This window comes from Archocentrus centrarchus, unplaced genomic scaffold (genome assembly GCF_007364275.1).
Source record: "Archocentrus centrarchus isolate MPI-CPG fArcCen1 unplaced genomic scaffold, fArcCen1 scaffold_58_ctg1, whole genome shotgun sequence".
Classification (NCBI taxonomy): Eukaryota; Metazoa; Chordata; class Actinopteri; order Cichliformes; family Cichlidae; genus Archocentrus; species Archocentrus centrarchus.
In genome coordinates this window covers 41,254-59,200 of record NW_022060279.1, presented here as the reverse complement: position 1 = coordinate 59,200, position 17,947 = coordinate 41,254, and the positions used below count along the sequence as shown (strand labels likewise).

The window sequence follows — 17,947 nt, the reverse complement described above, 5'->3', positions numbered from 1 at the left end:
TGTCATTTTAGTGTGGGAGGTTTCATGGCTAAATTGGACCAGCCTGGTGGCCAATCTTCATTAATTGCACCAGTAAGAGCAGAGTGTGAAGGTTCAATTAGCAGGGTAAGAGCACAGTTTTGCTCAAAATATTGCAATGCACACAACATTATGGGTGACATACCAGAGTTCAATAGAGGACAAATTGTTGGTGCACGTCTTGCTGGCGCATCTGTGACCAAGACAGCAAATCTTTGTGATGTATCAAGAGCCACGGTATCCAGGGTAATGTCAGCATACCACCAAGAAGGACAAACCACATCCAACAGGATTAACTGTGGACGCAAGAGGAAGCTGTCTGAAAGGGATGTTCGGGTGCCAACCCGGATTGTATCCAAAAAACATAAAACCACGGGTGCCCAAATCACTGCAGAATTAAATGTGCACCTCAACTCTCCGGTTTCCACCAAAACTGTCCGTCGGGAGCTCCACAGGGTCAATATACATGGCCAGGCTGCTATAGCCAAACCTTTGGTCACTCGTGCCAATGCCAAACGTTGGTTTCAATGGTGCAAGAAGCGCAAATCTTGGGCTGTGGACAATGTGAAACATGTATTGTTCTCTGATGAGTCCGACTTTACTGTTTTCCCCACATCCGGGAGAGTTACGGTGTGGAGAAGCCCCAAAGAAGCGTACCACCCAGACTGTTGCATGCCCAGAGTGAAGCATGGGGGTGGATCAGTGATGGTTTGGGCTGCCATATCATGGCATTCCCTTGGCCCAATACTTGTGCTAGATGGGCGCGTCACTGCCAAGGACTACCGAACCATTCTGGAGGAGCATGTGGATCCAATGGTTCAAACATTGTATCCTGAAGGCGGTGCCGTGTATCAGGATGACAATGCACCAATACACCCATCAAGACTGGTGAAAGATTGGTTTGATGAACATGAAAGTGAAGTGGAACATCTCCCATGGCCTGCACAGCCACCAGATCTAAATATTATTGAGCCACTTTGGGGTGTTTTGGAGGAGCGAGTCAGGAAACGTTTCCCTCCACCAGCATCACGTCGTGACCTGGCCACTATCCTGCAAGAAGAATGGCTTAAAATCCCTCTGACCACTGTGCAGGACTTGTATGTGTCATTCCCAAGACGAATTGACGCTGTGTTGGCTGCAAAAGGAGGCCCTACACCATACTAATAAATTATTGTGGTCTAAAACCAGGTGTTTCAGTTTCATTGTCCAACCCCTGTACTCCTCCACACTGAAAGAGAACAGATGAGGTGGTTTTGGATTCTGGCTAGCATGCCTCCTCGACACGTCCTAGGTGAAGCATTTAGGGATGGATGCTAACAAAATGACTTTTAAATCAAACGGTCAAGACATGACTGAAGGGCAGCTTTAATTAAAGATAATGTGTGTTTTAACAGTTCAGCTGTGTGCTGGACTGTTGATTTGGGTACCCTTCAAGTTCTTGCTGTGTCTCCAATAGTTTTTTGTTTGTTTGTTTATTTTTAAGTCTAATGATGGCCTCCTTTACTTGCCTCCACATCTCTGTGGCTCTCATTTTGAGAGTAGAAAGCTACCAAATGCAAGTTTAACAACTGGATTTGACCCCAGATCTTTTATCTGCATAATCTGTCATGAAATAAGGAGGGAACATGCCTCATCTCTCCATTAAACTGCCTGTCAGTCAATTATCCAATTATTTTTGAGCCTCTGAAACTAGGTTTGTCCATTAGTTATGCATGTTATGTATAAAAATAGCTGTAATTCCAGCAATCAGCTTCAAAATGACACGTGATGAGTGAACCTGTATGGATGCAGCATTAATGCAATATTTATTTAAACCCCCTGAATTAAAGCTGTCTGCACTTCAATCACATTTTGATTTGTTTGATTTAAAATCAACTGTGGTGGTATCCAGAGACAAAATTACACAAATTGTGTCACAGTCCAAAAACTAATAAACTCAGCTGTACATCTATCACACAAACCCTGTTACTTCTGGGAAGTTAAAATAAAACTGAAAGTAGCAGAATTTGGAGGTGTATCACTCACATCCAGTTTGAGTAGCTTTCCAATGATCACCTCAAGCAGATCTCGTCGAATGGAGGGGATGTACACCGTTATCCTCAGTAGGTTATGGACATAACACTCCTGTGAAGTATCACTCATTTAACAAGGAAGTACACTTTGCAAAAGATTCAACAGCTCATTGAAAGTATAACTGATGATGTGCCATTTTGCACAAAAAGCTTTCCATCTCCTCACTGTATCTAATACAGAACTTATTATTTAGCATTTAATTTCAGACTACTTCCTGGTTCACATGGAAAAAACTTAATGGCAAAAGGAGGACAACAGTAAGGAGGCTAAAGCATTTTGTTATATCAGAGGTGGAAAGAGAAGACCAGGGAAATAAAAAGTATATGGAATAAGGTCTGTTTTTACATGGATGTTTACACAGTAGTACCATGAAAAGAAAGTTGTAAAAAAAATAACTGTACAAATAACACAACAAAAACAACATGACTTAAAGTATAAAATGCTATTGAGCACAATGAAATATAAGGTGCACCAAAGCCAAAATGTAATGTCCCCATATGTGGACGCAGGGTCTCAGGAGGTTAATCTTGACCAGGGTTATAATAGTTTTGGATTTTACATTATAGTTTAGTTTTAGTTAGTTTTTACTTTTTTTTCTCTAATTCAGTTAGTTTTAATTAGTTTTCAGAGTGGTTTTTCTCATTTTTATTAGTTTTTATTTTTGGTTTCATGCTTAGTTTCAGTTAGTTTCAGTATTAGTTTTAGTATTTTCATACCTAATCAGGTGCAAGATTCAAGGTGCAAAAGTGACTATTGTGTAATGAAAACCTGACAAAAGATACCATTTAAAGAAATATATTCAACAACCAACTGTTCACAAGACATGCTAAATTTGTGTAATATTAAGGACACACATGAACATCAACAGGGAGAAACAAAGAAAAACATGAACTCCCAAACTCAATAAATTCTACAATAAACTCCACAATAAACTTCAGCATCAGTGCAGCAGATTAACAACACCTACATGTGGTGTTTGACAAAAACAAACTCTTTGAAGGAGTCAAAGCTCAAATCCAGCTGCATCCTGATGTTCTCACCACCTGAAGCTGCTTCTGTTTTGGAGCTAGCTTGGTTAGATGCTGCTGATTAAACTTGCAGGGTCTTTGCGGCCTCTGTACACAACCTACGGAAGTTGCCGACCTCATTTATGCTTGTGTAGCTGGATTGTGTGTGTTAATTACCTTGTGGTCGTGTGCAGGTGTTTTATATGCTGTGCAGGCTGGGACTTCTTTTTTGGTCCTTGCTCTTTGTGCTCAGTTTTTTGGCTGCAAACATATTTGTCCCTGTTTTTTTTTTTTTTCCTCTTTCTTAATTCCTTCACGTCCATCCTGATAGTTTCAGCAGTCTCCTACCAGGAATTTGCTGACAGTTGTGAGTCCTATATTGATGCTTTGATTATTATTCCTGACTGTTATTCTCTCACTGATAAAGTAGCCAGAAACGCACAAAGACTGAACAGTTTAGTCACAACGTTCTGGGCTGCATGGACCCGACAAGTAGTCACGTTTCTCCAGAGGCGCAGGCCAGGTTACCTGGTAGGATCAGAGCGGTTTCTGTAGCCGCTGTGCGCTTCTCAGGTGGACTTTGATGTTGCTGGTTTTTCCTGACTGAGAAATGTTCCGCACATTTTTCATCATCCACAACAAGACTTTCGATTCTATCTGTGCTCTTGTACTCAAAGAGCCTCCATACGGGACTCTGCCGCTTTCTCGGCAGACCTCAGCCATTACAGCGCGGACCACCGCGGTGAGCACGTACATGCGCACTCACACAGTTGTCCTGTGGCGCTCCCAGCTTAAACTTGGAGAGCGGAAAAAATGATTTCATATCAATCCACAAGGCTTACAAAAAAAAAAAAACAAGTAAATGAAAGTCAGTTTATCGATAATTTCAGTTAGTTTTGTAAACTCACAATTTAGTTTTAATTAGTTATCGTTTTTTCCTTTTAATTATAGTTTTTATTTATTTCAGTTAACGACAATGTTTTTTCAATTTCAGTTTTCGTTATTTCGTTCGTTTTTGTTAACTATAATAACCCTGATCTTGACACATACTTAAAAATTAGCTGGTTTTGAAACAGAAATATTTTGGGGTCAGTAAGAACTCATCACTTATTTTTAAAAATGTATTAAGCTGAGAGAACTATTAAAATATAACTTGGATGTTATTAGCAAGAGCTCTGAAATATACAAAAAAAGATTAAAACATCAATAAAGAAGGGAAAAAAAACAGGGTAGACTGTTGAAATTATAGACCACAGAGTATAAATAGTATGCCTGTCTCTTACCAGTGTTCTTGAGGATTTCTGTATGAAGGGGAAGCTTTCTTGCAGAATAGGCATCAGAAAGCGACTTGTGCTAAAAGAAGAGGACAAATCTTTACATTACAAAATATTAAAAAATTACAACATGAGAGGTGATGAAGATTATGGTGCAAGCAATGATGCAAGCTGGTTGACAAGGACACCAAAAAAGAAGAAAACCAACACAAAGTAAACGTTAATGTAAGCTGAGGTTTCTATTTCATCAGAACTGCTGATGAAACACTTTTTCTTTCGATCGATCCGATGCCGCCAGGTTACCCCTCAGACTGTCCAGGACCTCAGTGATGTCCTGGTCCAGATCTAGGAGAAGATCCTCCAGGACATCATCCATCATCTCATTAGGAGCCCCAACATTGTCAGGCATGCACAGAAGCACGTGGGGGCCATACAAACTACCGAGGGCCATTTTGAGTTGCCTGCTGCGTCATTTTTTCACTTTTTGAGGTGTCTTTGAATTCAGCCTCTGCAGGTTCATCATTTTTGTTTCCATCAAACAATGAGGCATCCTTTCATTCCTAACACATATCCAGCATATTTTTCTCATTGAGATGCAATTTGTTTCGAAACTATTCCTTTCATTTTTTTTGAGCAATGTATATTAATGTGTGGTGTTGATGTTGCTGTACACAGTGATTAATACCAATGCTGACTGTATGTTGGAATATGTTTACTCCTTTATTTTTAGCTGTTAGCTACCCTTTATTGCATCAGTGGGTAAAATATGAACTGCCAAATAATAAATAAATAAATAAACCAATTTTGCGAAGAACAATTACACCCTACACAGTATATAATTTATAACAGTTTCCTATTTTTTTCAGTGACTTCCTGCTTGACAAACTAGTACAGAACAAAGGCTACTCCCCACAGGACCATTAAATTCTTTTTAGCAATGTATGAAGCCCGTGACTCTCAGGTGCCTCTAACAGCCTGTGGAATGATTTCTATGTGAAGAACCACAAGCAGATTTACAGCAAAAATCCAAAGGATGTCACGCTTATGCTCGCTCCCTTTGCAAGAACATTATAGAGAAAGTAAGCTGAAGATTCAAGATAGCTGAACTCTTTTACAGAAAGAGGGTGAAATAAGTGCAGTGATCAGTCAAAACCTAAGTTTAAACAACAAAAATTTAAAAAGGAGGAGGAACACTAGCAGAATCATACAGTGTAGGAGACTTACGATGGAACATATCTGATGATGAGCTGCAGCGCCTGGTGACAATGATCGAAGTTTCTGGGTAGATCTTACAAAAAATAAATGAATAAAAGAACAGCACAGAGTTGATTTATCTGTACTTACACAGCGACTCAAGAACAGCCATATAAGCTATTACTTAACGCAGCACTGCTTGACAATCACACCTCTCCAATCCCAAATTTATTTGGCAAGATACATAACACACACACACACACACACACACACACACACGAACCACCAAAAGGTTATGATGTTTGAAACAACCACATAATAAGAGAAAAAAAAAAAAACTTACTCTCATCTTCATCATCTGAATCAGAGATATCCACTCCTCCTTCACAGACAGTCACTCTCTCTGAAAAATACACAAAATGACACAGCAGGGCAGTAATGACAACAGAAACAACAATCATGTGTGGGTCTGTCAAAAAAACTGATTCTTAGATAATAAAAATTACTACTGGCTTAGATACTCATTTGCAGCAGTACAGACACCAACAGTGCTGTCTTTGCGTCCTCCAGCTGATGCATAATTTCACACTCCCTGCCTACACACAGCCCCTCCCCCCACTAGCAGCTGAGCATGTGAACAGTAGCGGACATTCATGATGCTTAACCAGTCTTTATGAAGAATTCCCATTTTCACAACACTTGAGTATTAAACGGTTATCAGAAAAGTTAATCTGGCCAGAACACACTTGTTAACATTAGCTGTTTAACGATTAGCAATTACCCATTAATCACATTAGCCATCTGCTAAGGGATCACTTATATATCGCTATATATCGCTAATAACACTGGTCAACAATGATTTTGCTACCTGGAGAAAAATATCTGACATAAGGCATTTCAGGTACGCTGATTCCAAATCTATAATCAGAATTTCTCTAGCATGTCAGGTTCCTCAGTTATGTACATGTCAAAATTTAGCTAATGTATTGCTGTACTGGCGCTTCTCAGTGTGATAAGATTTTCTCATTTTGAAACTGAACAGAATTTAGCAATAATTTGGGTGATTTGGGGGTGCTGAATCCAAATATGTCATTAAAATTAAATTAACTAAAGCTTAACTGCCAATATTGAGGATCAACAATGCCAGAAATTTGCAATTTTTTATAGTGACTGTTTTGATCCGTCAGTAGATAAAAACAACGTTTTAGAGCTACATCCAGTGATGGAACAGTGTTTCTGGGGCGGTCCAAAGTGATGCCAAGCTTAAAGCTAGGATCTGTGATGGACCCCAAGTCTGTGAGCATATTAGAGACAAAGACTTTCCATCTAAGCTCAGACCCCTTGAACTAAGAGCACGGGAATCATTTGTTCAGGTGGGACAGAATTTCTTGGACAACCACAAACTATGAAGAACTAATTGATGACATGCTCGTATCATTCAAACATGGGCTGCAGAATGTCACTGAAGATTCACTTCCTTCACTCTCATCTTAGCTTCTTTTCACCCAGTTTGGGTGATGTGAGCTATATCTCTGAAATGGTGACCAGGCACCAGGGGCACTATAATGCAAACATGATGGGTGACTACTGCTGGTTTCTACAGTGTGAAGCACAAGAGTTTGTCACACCTTTGAACTGTTTAAGCAGACTAATTGTGGACTGTATTAGTTTGAGATTCCTCCTATGATTGATTTTGGCATGTGTCTTTTTTTTTTTTAAGATTTTCTTTTGTTTTTGGCCTTTTCGGTTTTATTTGATAGTTTTCCAGTGGAGACAGACAGGAAAGCGGGGAGGAGAAACGGGGAAAGACACGCGGCAAATGGCGACAGGCCAGGACTCGAACCTGCACCGGCCACGCAGCCAAGCGCTCATGCCCTGAGCTATTCTGATGCTCTGTGTCTTTTTTTCACCAGTTGTATGTTCATGGTGTACTTTTCTAATAAAGTCACTGATGTCGAGTTTGGTGAGTGGGATTTATTGGCAAAGTTACGCAACTCAAGATCCTGACATGCTTGAGAAATTCTGTTTGCATATTTGGAATCAGCGTACCCAAATTAGTAATAATCAGTTGTTTTCCCTCAGGTAGCAGACAAAAAGGTTTTTTTTTGGTTGACCAGCGTAATAAAGCTAAAATGTTTATTTGGGAGCTAGGCAGTGAATGCAGTCAGCCCCGCCCCTCTGTAAGGTTGTAATGGACGGCATTAATTCAACAGGATAACAATTATTTGTGTCTAAAAACTGTTATGTTGCTCTTAAAGTCCCAGATTGAAGCAGAGAAAAGTCTAGCATCAAGTCTACAGAAGCAGTTTCACCCTACCAACCCTATTTAATCAGCAACAAAAATATGGAACCAAGTCACCAGAAGCACAGCACTACATCAGACAACCTAAAATATTTTTGCCTTATTTTGGTTTTCTGGACAGCCTGAGAGAATCTTTAAATATTTATCATATATTTGTTACAGTTACGTCACTGTGTTTTCTGCATTACATCAGACAACTTAAATATAGTGTTACTGATGCTACTGTTTGCATTGCATCTTTAGTTCAAAAGATGCTTCTTAATTTTTGGTTATTTTTTGTCCACGGTATTGAAAATGGCACTGCCTTCCAAAGTATCGGTATTGAGTTTGAAAGCCTACAACAGGCTTATCGATCTTAATTACTTGACCACCAGTCAGGATAACATACTGGGAGTGAAGTGGGACACCACCATCTTAAGGCATGCGCACAAGTAGACTGTCTGCGCTGACACCAGGTTACCCAGAAAGGCCAGGTACTCCTCCACCACAGCCTGGCTCCGGTCCAGCCACGGAAGCCTCTAAAACAGACAGAGAGACAGACAGAGAGTACTGAGTTCCAGCATTTAGACACAATCAACTTCTCAGTTTATGGTCAGTCTGAGCGGTCTGATAATAATTGCCTGTTGGCGATTCAGCCAGCATAAATACTCCACACCTGAGCCCAAATAATCCATCACTGAGGAGTTAGAAAACACATTTTAGCCATGTCAATGGACGGAATGGTTTTAATGGGTCATTTACTTGTCACAGTTTATTAAATGTGTAAACAAAATAACAAAACAGTGAGTCCATCACTGACAACAAGGTCAGGCAAAGCCTGTAAATTTTTATCCATTAGCCAACTTAACCACAGGCAGTAAAGGCTGAAGTCAGCTTTTCCCCAGAGAAGTTTGTTTTTCCTTTTGATATTTGGCTCTAATATTGGTCCTGATTGGGACTTGAAAGTTGGGTGGGGTATCAGTGACAGTGGGTTAGAGCAGAGAATCGGCATTCTGGAGATATTTCACTCCTGCGTTTCTCTTTGCCTCTCTGATCCCTGTACACTGTAACTGACAGCAGTCTGTGGCAGCCTGTGGACTTTCATACTGAAATGAGTACATATACAAGAATGTACAAGTTACAGCCATTCTACACGATCGAAGGCCTTTTCAGCATCGAGGGATATGACAAGGCTATGTGTTTTGGTAAAATTAGTGTGCTGGATAACTAAAGTCTACTCTTAATAAAACCTGTCTGGTCAGGCTTAATCAAAGGTAAGTAATATTCCAGTCTCCTTGCTAGTATTTTTATTAGACTGATTGGGTGGTGTAAGCTATATTTATCTGGTGGTTTATCTTTTTAAGTATTAACAAAGTATTAATGGTGGGCCAAAATTGAAGACACACTCTGAGTCGTGGGCTGAACAGGATTAAAAATAATAATTTTAATCAGCAATATGAATTTGAATGGCCAGAAAACAGCATTTTTTTCCTCAACACATTAAATAAAATATAAAATTATATTTTTCTTCAAAAATCACATCAGGAAAAATAAACATATTGCAAGCTGATGAAAATTTGCAAATTTTTCAGGTAAAAATTGTGATGTGAATTTCTGCACTTCACAGCTGGAAAACCGCTGTATAAGCTGCGCAGTGTGTCAGTTTATCAGCAAAAAGCGCAGCTGCACACACTGCGGTGGAGACCTGCTCTGATTATTTTTTTATTTTTTGGACAATCACATGCAGTCCCGTCCCCGAAGCTTCAGGGATGTATTAACATGCTTCATTATGTTGCAGAGAAAGGCCGACTCACACAGCCACCTTTCATCCTGGAGCCCTGCTCAGTCTTTTACTTTACTTATCATCAAGTTGACAGATTTCCTCAGGTAGCTCATCGCACCTGAGTGATAAGGCACATCACCAAAATCAGAAGCTATTTCCTCCGAAACTATTGGTGATTTAAACCTTTGCTTCTTATAAAGTTCCCTGTCTGTGTTATGGTGCTTACGATGCGTTCTGTCTTCAGGACTTTCCTGCTGTGTGAGCAGTGATGCACTGTCAGCTCACCTGTGCAAGTCTCCCTTCCCTCCCATCTTCTCCTGTATCTGTCCCACCAATCCGCTCTTTGCCCCACAGAAAAAACAGACAGTTTACCTCCGATGTCAGCGATCAGATGTTTGTCTTGCCTGTTTGGAAAAATCCCTGCTTTCCATTTTTCATCTGGTCATTTTTGAGGGTCAGGCTAGCTTAAATGTCACTGCAAAAAGTGCTGACCAATGTTTTTATCTCCTGATCACTGATGAATGTGTCATTGGAAACAGTTTTTGCCTAGTCGGTTAGTCAAACTTGGCCTGCTCGGTGGCAGTTGCAGTGCATTGTGAGATTTGTAGTATAAGTGATGGAAGCGCAATTTACCCATGGGCTTTTAATAATAGCTATATGAAATCATCTCGCGGGCCATATAAAATTATATCGTGGGCCAGATGTGGCCTTGGGTCTGACATGTGGTTTAGACAGTTTTTGACATTTTTGACATTGAACAGGCATAAATTTAATTTGATATCTGAGTGTTTCTTAGTTTTTGCCTAGTCGGTTAGTCTAATTTATTTTCCTTGTTTAGTCGACTAAGAAATTAGTTGCCAGGAACTTCCCTAGTGCCTACTTTGAAGAATGTAAAATCTAAAATATATTTTGGTTTGTTTAATACTTTTAAGTTTACTATATGATTCCTTCTGTGTTCCTTTATAGTCTGGATGATGTCAGTATTGATTTACAATGCAGGGAAAAAAATAAAAATAAAAACACTGAATGAGAAGATGTGTCTAAACGTTTGACTGGTACTATATAGCTCAGTTATATAAAAATATTTCACAATATATCACAATAATTTTGCCCACTTCCTGATTACTTTTTAAAAATAATAATAATTTTTTAAATTTGTTTCAGATCAAGCAGATTTTAATATGATAAAGTCATTGACATCTGACAGTCTGGAAAGGGTTACTAATCCATTTCTAAGGCTCTAGGACTCCAGCAAACCACAGTGAGAGCCATTATCCACACATGGAAAAAGCTTGCAACAGTGGCAAACTTTAAACTGGCCATTCAAGCGGGAAAATACTTCATTGTGGCTGAACTAGAACAAATCTGCAAAGAACAGTGGGCCACAATTCTTCCACAGTGATGTGAAAGACTCTCTGCCAGTTATAGAGTACTGACAGGGACTAGAAAGAGAGAGCAGATTTCTCCCATATTGGCTTCTCTTCATTGGCTCCCTGTTAAATCTAGAATAGAATTTAAAATCCTTCTCCTCACATACAAGGTCTTGAATAATCAGGCACCATCTTATCTCAAAGACCTCAAAGTCCCATATCACCCCAACAGAGCACTTCTCTCTCAGACTGCTGGCTTACTTGTGGTTCCTAGGATACTTAAGAGTAGAATGGGAGGCAGAGCCTTCAGCTTTCAGGCGCCTCTTCTGTGGAACCAGCTTCCAGCTTGGATTCGGTAGACAGACACCCTCTCTATTTTTAAGATTAGGCTTAAAACTTTCCTTTATGATAAAGCTTATAGTTAGAGCTGGATCAGGTGACCCTGAACCATCCCTTAGTTATGCTGCTATAGGCCTAGTCTGCTGGGGGGTTCCCATGATGCACTGTTTCTCATTCACCTTATTTACTTTGTTTATACTCCACTCTGCATTTAATCATTAATTGATATTAATCTCTGGCTCTCTTCCACAGCATGTCTTTCTCTCCCCTCAGCCCAACCGGTCGCGGCAGATGACCCCCCCTCCCTGAGCCTGGTTCTGATGGAGGTTTCTTCCTGTTAAAGGGAGTTTTTCCTTTCCACTGTCACCAAGTGCTGCTCATAGGGGGTCGTTTTGACTGTTGGGTTTTCTCTGTATTATTGTAGGGTCTTTACCCACAATACAAAGCGCCTTGAGGCGACAGTTTGTTGTGATTTGGCGCTATATAAATAAAATTGAATTGAATTGAATTGAATTATCACAAATGCTTGACAGCAGTTCTTGTTGCCAATGGCAGCACAATTAGTTATTAGGTTTTAACCAGCTACTTAAAGGCCTGCTTTACCACCATGTAACCTCATCAGTTACTTCAGTCCATTGTTTGCTCTTCCTTCATATGGAACTGCCGAGCACTCCAGCAATTCTCGATTGAGTCACTTGTTTACTTTTGTGTCGCACATCATTAGCTGCTCGTATCTCCTCCTCACGTGCCTTCATAACTTGGTTGTACTTGAAGGTGTGTTTTGCCTCAAGTGTTGAAACAAGTGCGTTGTTTCCACCTTTAGGAGGAACAGTTTTCTTGCATATGTTGCAGTGTACTGTGCTTTGTTGGAGGCTTTTCAAGTAGCTCCCTGTTGCTATACCATCTGTATCACAATATTATGCTTTTTAAAAATCACATAAACATTAACAGCGGTAAATTGCGGACGATATGATACGGAACAACCTTATTGAGGAATACAACTTTGCAATCCAAAACTATTGCATCAGCATTTATTGGCAGATGCCCGAAGCTGAGGAACAGCATCATAGCAGAACTTCAGAAGGTTGGATTGCTGCAACAGTCCAGAGACCAAGGCTTTGGAATTAAACAGCAAACGCTGTGGTACCTTCAGAAGCAGTTAGCCCTGACTTTAATTACTTTGTTAATTTCTATTACTGCAAGAAAGCTGTAAACTGAAAAGGCTCCAGTGAACAGAGTTGCCAACTTGGTGACTTTGTCGCTAGATTTAGCGGCTATTCAGACCCCCCCCCTAGCGAGTTTTTTTTCCTAAAAGTGACTAGTGACAAATTTAGCAAGTTTTCCTGGTGACGCCGGCGACTTTTGGAGAGTTTTTTGTTAACCTGAAATTCTCCGCTATCGCCGTGTTTTGCGTACATACAGCCTTTGTACTGCATCCGTTCAGACGGTTTGGCATCGCCCGAACCCCTGAGTACCTGGCTGTTGGTATGTACCGTAAGTCACGTGACCTTAATAGCAGAAGTGGGTCTGTTCGTGTCCTCGTTATGCAGCCGGCAGATACGACGCCGCATTGAGCGGGTGGGCACGTGCTGTGATACGTCAGCATATATGTCTATGGATTTACAAATCCTGCTGACTGAAGGATGGAAGTTTGTTCATTCGGTCTGTTTACATATTTTGTTATCTTAAGGCCGTTTCACACCGGATGCGTTGCGTAAAAAATGACACGAAATGCAACGCGGCGTGTGTATGTGGTATTGTGCTTCACCACTAAGCCACCCAGGCGCCCAGAATGTTGTCTTTTAACGCATGCGCAGTATGACGTTCAATAGTTAGAGGTTTGTACTTGTAAATTTGTGATTTGTACTTGTATTGTTGAGAAGTTGTAACTTTGTAACTTGTACTTGTAAATTTGTGATTTGTATTTGTATTGTTGCGAAGTTGTAACTTTATAGATTGCATTCGAAATACTAATCTTATATTTATGCACGTTTATTGACTTACATGTACGAATTTAGACTCCTTACACATACATTCTTTTTGACAGTTATCTTACCCCATATATCACGGCCACTTTCACGTATACATCAGGATGTCAGTGGGCAGTTGTTGTTGGCCGAGTTGGGATCACGTGAAGAGGCAGAGAATAATTTCAGAGAGCCGACTGATCCGGAGCAGCGTGTAGCTGTGTGTCTGAGGTAAAATAGTTTGATTTTATTGCTCCCACATCACTGTATATTCAGTACATTGGTGCGCGTTTTGAGCTATGACTTCACAAGTTGCTAAATGCAGTGCTCTGATTGGTCAGACCTGTTTGTTCGCTTGCGAAAGTCAGAAAAATCGAACTTGATCCGAAGAAATAAATGCCAAAAATTTGTCCTGTGAAATGACGCGGTCGGTGTGAACGGCTGCATTAAGAACAGGAGAGTCCGAAAAATATTTTTAAGGCACGAAACATTCGCACGGAATTTACGCGTCCGGATTTAGGTGCTTTAACTTTGGGCAACGATACAATAATAGAGTTCTTCCAAATACGTGGCACTTTATGAAACTCAAGAGATTTTGAGAAAAGAAATGAAAAAAATTCCAGCCAATTGCTTTGCACAGTTTTTAAGGAGATGCCCATTTATTTTATCTGGGCCTGGGCTTTTCCGGTCTTTCACCCCCTTAAATAATTTGAGCACCGATAATCTATCACTATTAATAACTGACTGTTTTGGAGAAACATCCCTGTACACAGCCAGTTCTTCATTAAAATTGTGAATGTTAAAACGATTGTAAAATATGCAATATGCAAATTTCCTTCTTTGGGATTATCAATTCTTCACAGAAATTAATGTATGCTGTTTCTGTAATTTCATCTAGGTCATAGCAAGTCCTTTTGAATAAGTCCCAATCAGTACAAGAGAAACAGTCTTGAAGGGTCTGAATGGACTCTGCTGACCACACTGGAACCAAGCAACGCTGGGGTTTTGTTCCCTTCAGGACAGATTTATAGGTGGGAAGCAAATAAACAACATTGTGGTCAGACATGCCAAGAGGAGCTCTGCTAAAAGATTCATAAGCTCCCTTAAAGGAGCCATAACAAAGATCCAGAGTCTTCAAATTCCTCATGGGGCAATTTACATATTGATGCAGGTTAGTGAGCGACCTCCCAAGTTTACATTGATTAAAGTCACCCATTACAAAACTGGGGGCATCTGGTGCGATGCACTGCAGTCTGTGTACCGTCTCCACTATGCTCCTAGTGGCAACTTCCACATTAGCCCTCGGGTGAACGTACACAAGAGTAACAAATATTTGTGGGAATTCTCTTGGTAAATAAAAAGCATGCAGAGAGACAGATAAAAGTTCAACATCAGGAGAACACAGTGATTCCCTCACCACCGTGTTACGACACCAGCTCTTATTAATATAAAAACAGAGACCCCCGCCCAGGGCCTTACCAGTCATAGTTGGGTCTCTGTTGAGCCTCAGAGGTTCTCCAAAACCACTGATTTCCAGCTCCAATTGTAAGTCCCGCTGCTTGAGCCACGTCTCCGTAAGAGCAATGAGACAAACATTCTTGTATTCTGGTAAAAAGTTGACGTTAGCCTAAAGAAAGTCAACTTTATTCTGCAGAGACTGCATGTTGGATGATTATGATTGTGGGAAGAGGAATCCTCCAATGGCCTTGCCTTCTCAGTCTCTGTCGCACTCCTCTGTGTCTGCCCCTTTTCCTCACCACCATTGATTTAGATCTCCAGTTCTTGTTCATCGTGGTGAAATCGTGCCGAAGAATTTCGGCAGGTAAGGCCGCCATGAGCTTAACATTTCTGACATCGGGGTTCCGCAAAAACAAATGGGACTCTCGACTATACTGGAGAAACTGAGAACGTCCGCAGAGACCTCTCAAAAAGTGACAGATCATCATCAAGATGAGGCGAAGAAGGACTACCGGCCTAATATGAGCCATATTGATGCAAGAATTCCCACACGTTAAAATTTAAAATCACTATTGAAAAAAATTTTTTTTTTAAATTAACGTAATCTTAAGTAACTTAAGTTACATTAAAAATCACGTTAAAAAATCAGCTGCACCCATAAACTACTGCTCACATACCCATACACACTGCTGCTGCTACATGTCACCATACTCCAGCGCCACTGTGTCAGATGCACCCATTATTGTAAGCTGATTTGGTGGATCTGAACACTTGCCTATCGTAGAAACCACTGAACTGTCCAAATAGTCCTTATTTCACCTGCACCTTTCAGGGGTGCCACAGTGGATTACCTGACTTCATCTCTAGCATCCTCCTCTATCACTCCATCCCTCTGCATGTTCTCCTGTGCTACATCCACAAATTTCTCTGTGAGCTTCCTCTCTTCCTCCTGTCTCAAAACCACTCAACTTGAGCAGTCCCTCTGATGGACTCATTTCTAATCCTGTCCATCCTGGTTGCTCCCAGTGAAGATCTGAACATTTTCAGCTCTGTAACCTCCTGTCTTTTTGTCAATTCCACCATTTCCAAACCATACATCATAGCAGGTCTCACTACCACTTTGTAAACCTTCCCTTTCACTCTTGCTTGTCTCCTTCTGTCACACATCACCCGACACTCCACCCACTTCAGCCTGCCTGCGTTCTCTTCTTCACCCCTCTTATGCACTGTCCACTGCTTTGGATGGCTGACCCCAGATATTTTAAGTCATCGACCTTCATTACCTCTGCTCCTTGCATCTTCATGTCCAAACACTCACCAATATAGTATAAATGAGCTGCTCGTGATCCTTGTTCAGTTGGGTCACACAGCTCCGAAATTCTTGCAGCCAGTTGATGATCTGAGCATCCTGTCAGAGGAGAGAGAGTGCGCTCAGTGAGAAGCAATGGTACACAACACAGATTCAGGGTCAGCGCATGCTGAGGCTTACCTTTATCTCAGGATCAGCCAACTGATGTTTCAGAAGTTCATAATCACTTGAGTCTCCCTTAAAAACAAGCCAAAAAACAGCTAATCACTTCACCAAAACATCACTTTATCACTTAGGAACTGTAGAGGTGCTTTTTAATAAACCTTCAGAGGGTGAGACAGAGCAGCAGTCAGAGAATTCGAGCAGATCTAAACTCCGCATTAACCTGAGGACCCACCGCATGAATAAATATTCGTCTTTAGCGTCTTCCAGGAATGTAAGAACTCACGTGCTTGTATTTCTCCAGCGTCTCCGCAACACACCCTCCAAACCTGACCGTCTTCACCGGAGGCGTGTTCAGAAAGTCCCGACCGTCTATCTCCATGCTCCACCAGCACGGCAACGCTCACTTCACGCGGTGAAAGCTGCGCAGGAGCCGCGATCTTTACATGCCCGCACTCACAGCAGCGTTAATGACTTTAATCACAGTAACTAACTCCTCGATAAACTCCACGGCCACGCGTGTAACAGGAAGAGAACCGTGTGTTTACGGAAGTGATCGCACTGAGCAGCGGTGTCGCAGTCAAACAGTGCGTTCCGGTACTGCATCTTGCTGAGTAAGGTTCCTCACTGAAGCGACCTACAAGTATCTGCGTGGCAGCTCTTCAAACCCTCCGGAATATTCAGGAAAGGAGCTTCAAAGCTTCCTTCATGACCTCCTAGGATGCACCTAACCCTCCTTTTTACAGGAAAGGAGGAAACGATGTCCCATAATTCATAGCAAACTGGTTTAGCTATGACTAAAGTTAAGCTTCAGACCTGGATCATTTTCATCTTACTTGAGTTGTCAGTATATTTAGAACTGAATAATTTGCTTCTCTTTATTTCCTGATGTGTTAAACATCTTATTTGAATCCAGGAAGGAAGCACAACCATGTGGGGCAGCATGTTGAAACTATTCAGAAAGATATTTATTCAACTGTATCCTAAACACTGTCTGTTGGAAGTCTGCTAAAAACAAAATCACTGTAACATCTGACATGGTTGTTCAGTAAGCAGTGTGAGCTGTGTATACATGTGTGAAGTTTGTGCTTCATCCTGTACTAACATTGTTTGACACTATGAAAAAGATCACAGAGCTCTCTGGATGTTACAAGACATCTAATGATCAGACTAAAAGCATCAGATCTACAGATAAGCGTCGTATAATAGTGTATTTTACTAAACTGTAACAAGTCTATTGATTATTCAGTATCATGTACAGTTCTTTCCTACTTTCTAGACCACTAAAATTTTAAATGGATGAACAGATCACTTCAGTCTTTGCTACAATCTTTGCAAATGATTTCACATTCATGCTGCCGAGCATGTAAATACTTTTTATAATAATCTATTTTTTTAAAGAGCTCTAGTGATTAGGTGCATTGTAGGCAGTTTCTTTTCTAAGTATTAATCCCAGTGAACTGAGCTGCGCTGTGATGTCATCAAGTATGCTCCCTTTGTTGTGCCAAAAAAGTAATTGTCTGCGGGCAGCTGGGCGTTCTTGGCAGGTGACACTCGACAGGCATTTTGAGTATACTTGAACTGGAACCGCACTTGGGCTGTGACTGATGGCATTTCAGAAGCATGATTAGAAGGATAAATGTATTAAAAGAGAGTATGGGTATCCCGTACTAAATGAGTGGAAGCAACAACAGTGAAAGTTGAAGTAAAAG

The 17,947-nt window shown here is 40.8% G+C and overlaps 1 protein-coding gene across 2 annotated transcripts in view; it reads right to left on the bottom strand.

The window, feature by feature from the left end:
* rrn3 (RRN3 homolog, RNA polymerase I transcription factor) overlaps positions 1-16,793 on the bottom strand; it is a 38,034-nt gene extending 21,241 nt beyond the window's left edge. Inside the window, exons 1-8 of one of the 2 annotated variants that reach the window (XM_030725566.1) lie at positions 16,522-16,793; positions 16,254-16,310; positions 16,083-16,172; positions 8,257-8,386; positions 5,910-5,969; positions 5,597-5,660; positions 4,382-4,451; positions 2,044-2,142 (exon numbers count right to left, since the gene is read on the bottom strand). In XM_030725566.1, the coding sequence (XP_030581426.1) occupies positions 2,044-2,142; positions 4,382-4,451; positions 5,597-5,660; positions 5,910-5,969; positions 8,257-8,386; positions 16,083-16,172; positions 16,254-16,310; positions 16,522-16,617 (666 nt within the window). In that variant the 5' untranslated portion in view covers positions 16,618-16,793. The remainder of the gene's footprint in view (positions 1-2,043; positions 2,143-4,381; positions 4,452-5,596; positions 5,661-5,909; positions 5,970-8,256; positions 8,387-16,082; positions 16,173-16,253; positions 16,311-16,521) is intronic. The other variant, XM_030725567.1, reaches the window with a different exon arrangement.
* Positions 16,794-17,947: the final 1,154 nt, after the last annotated feature.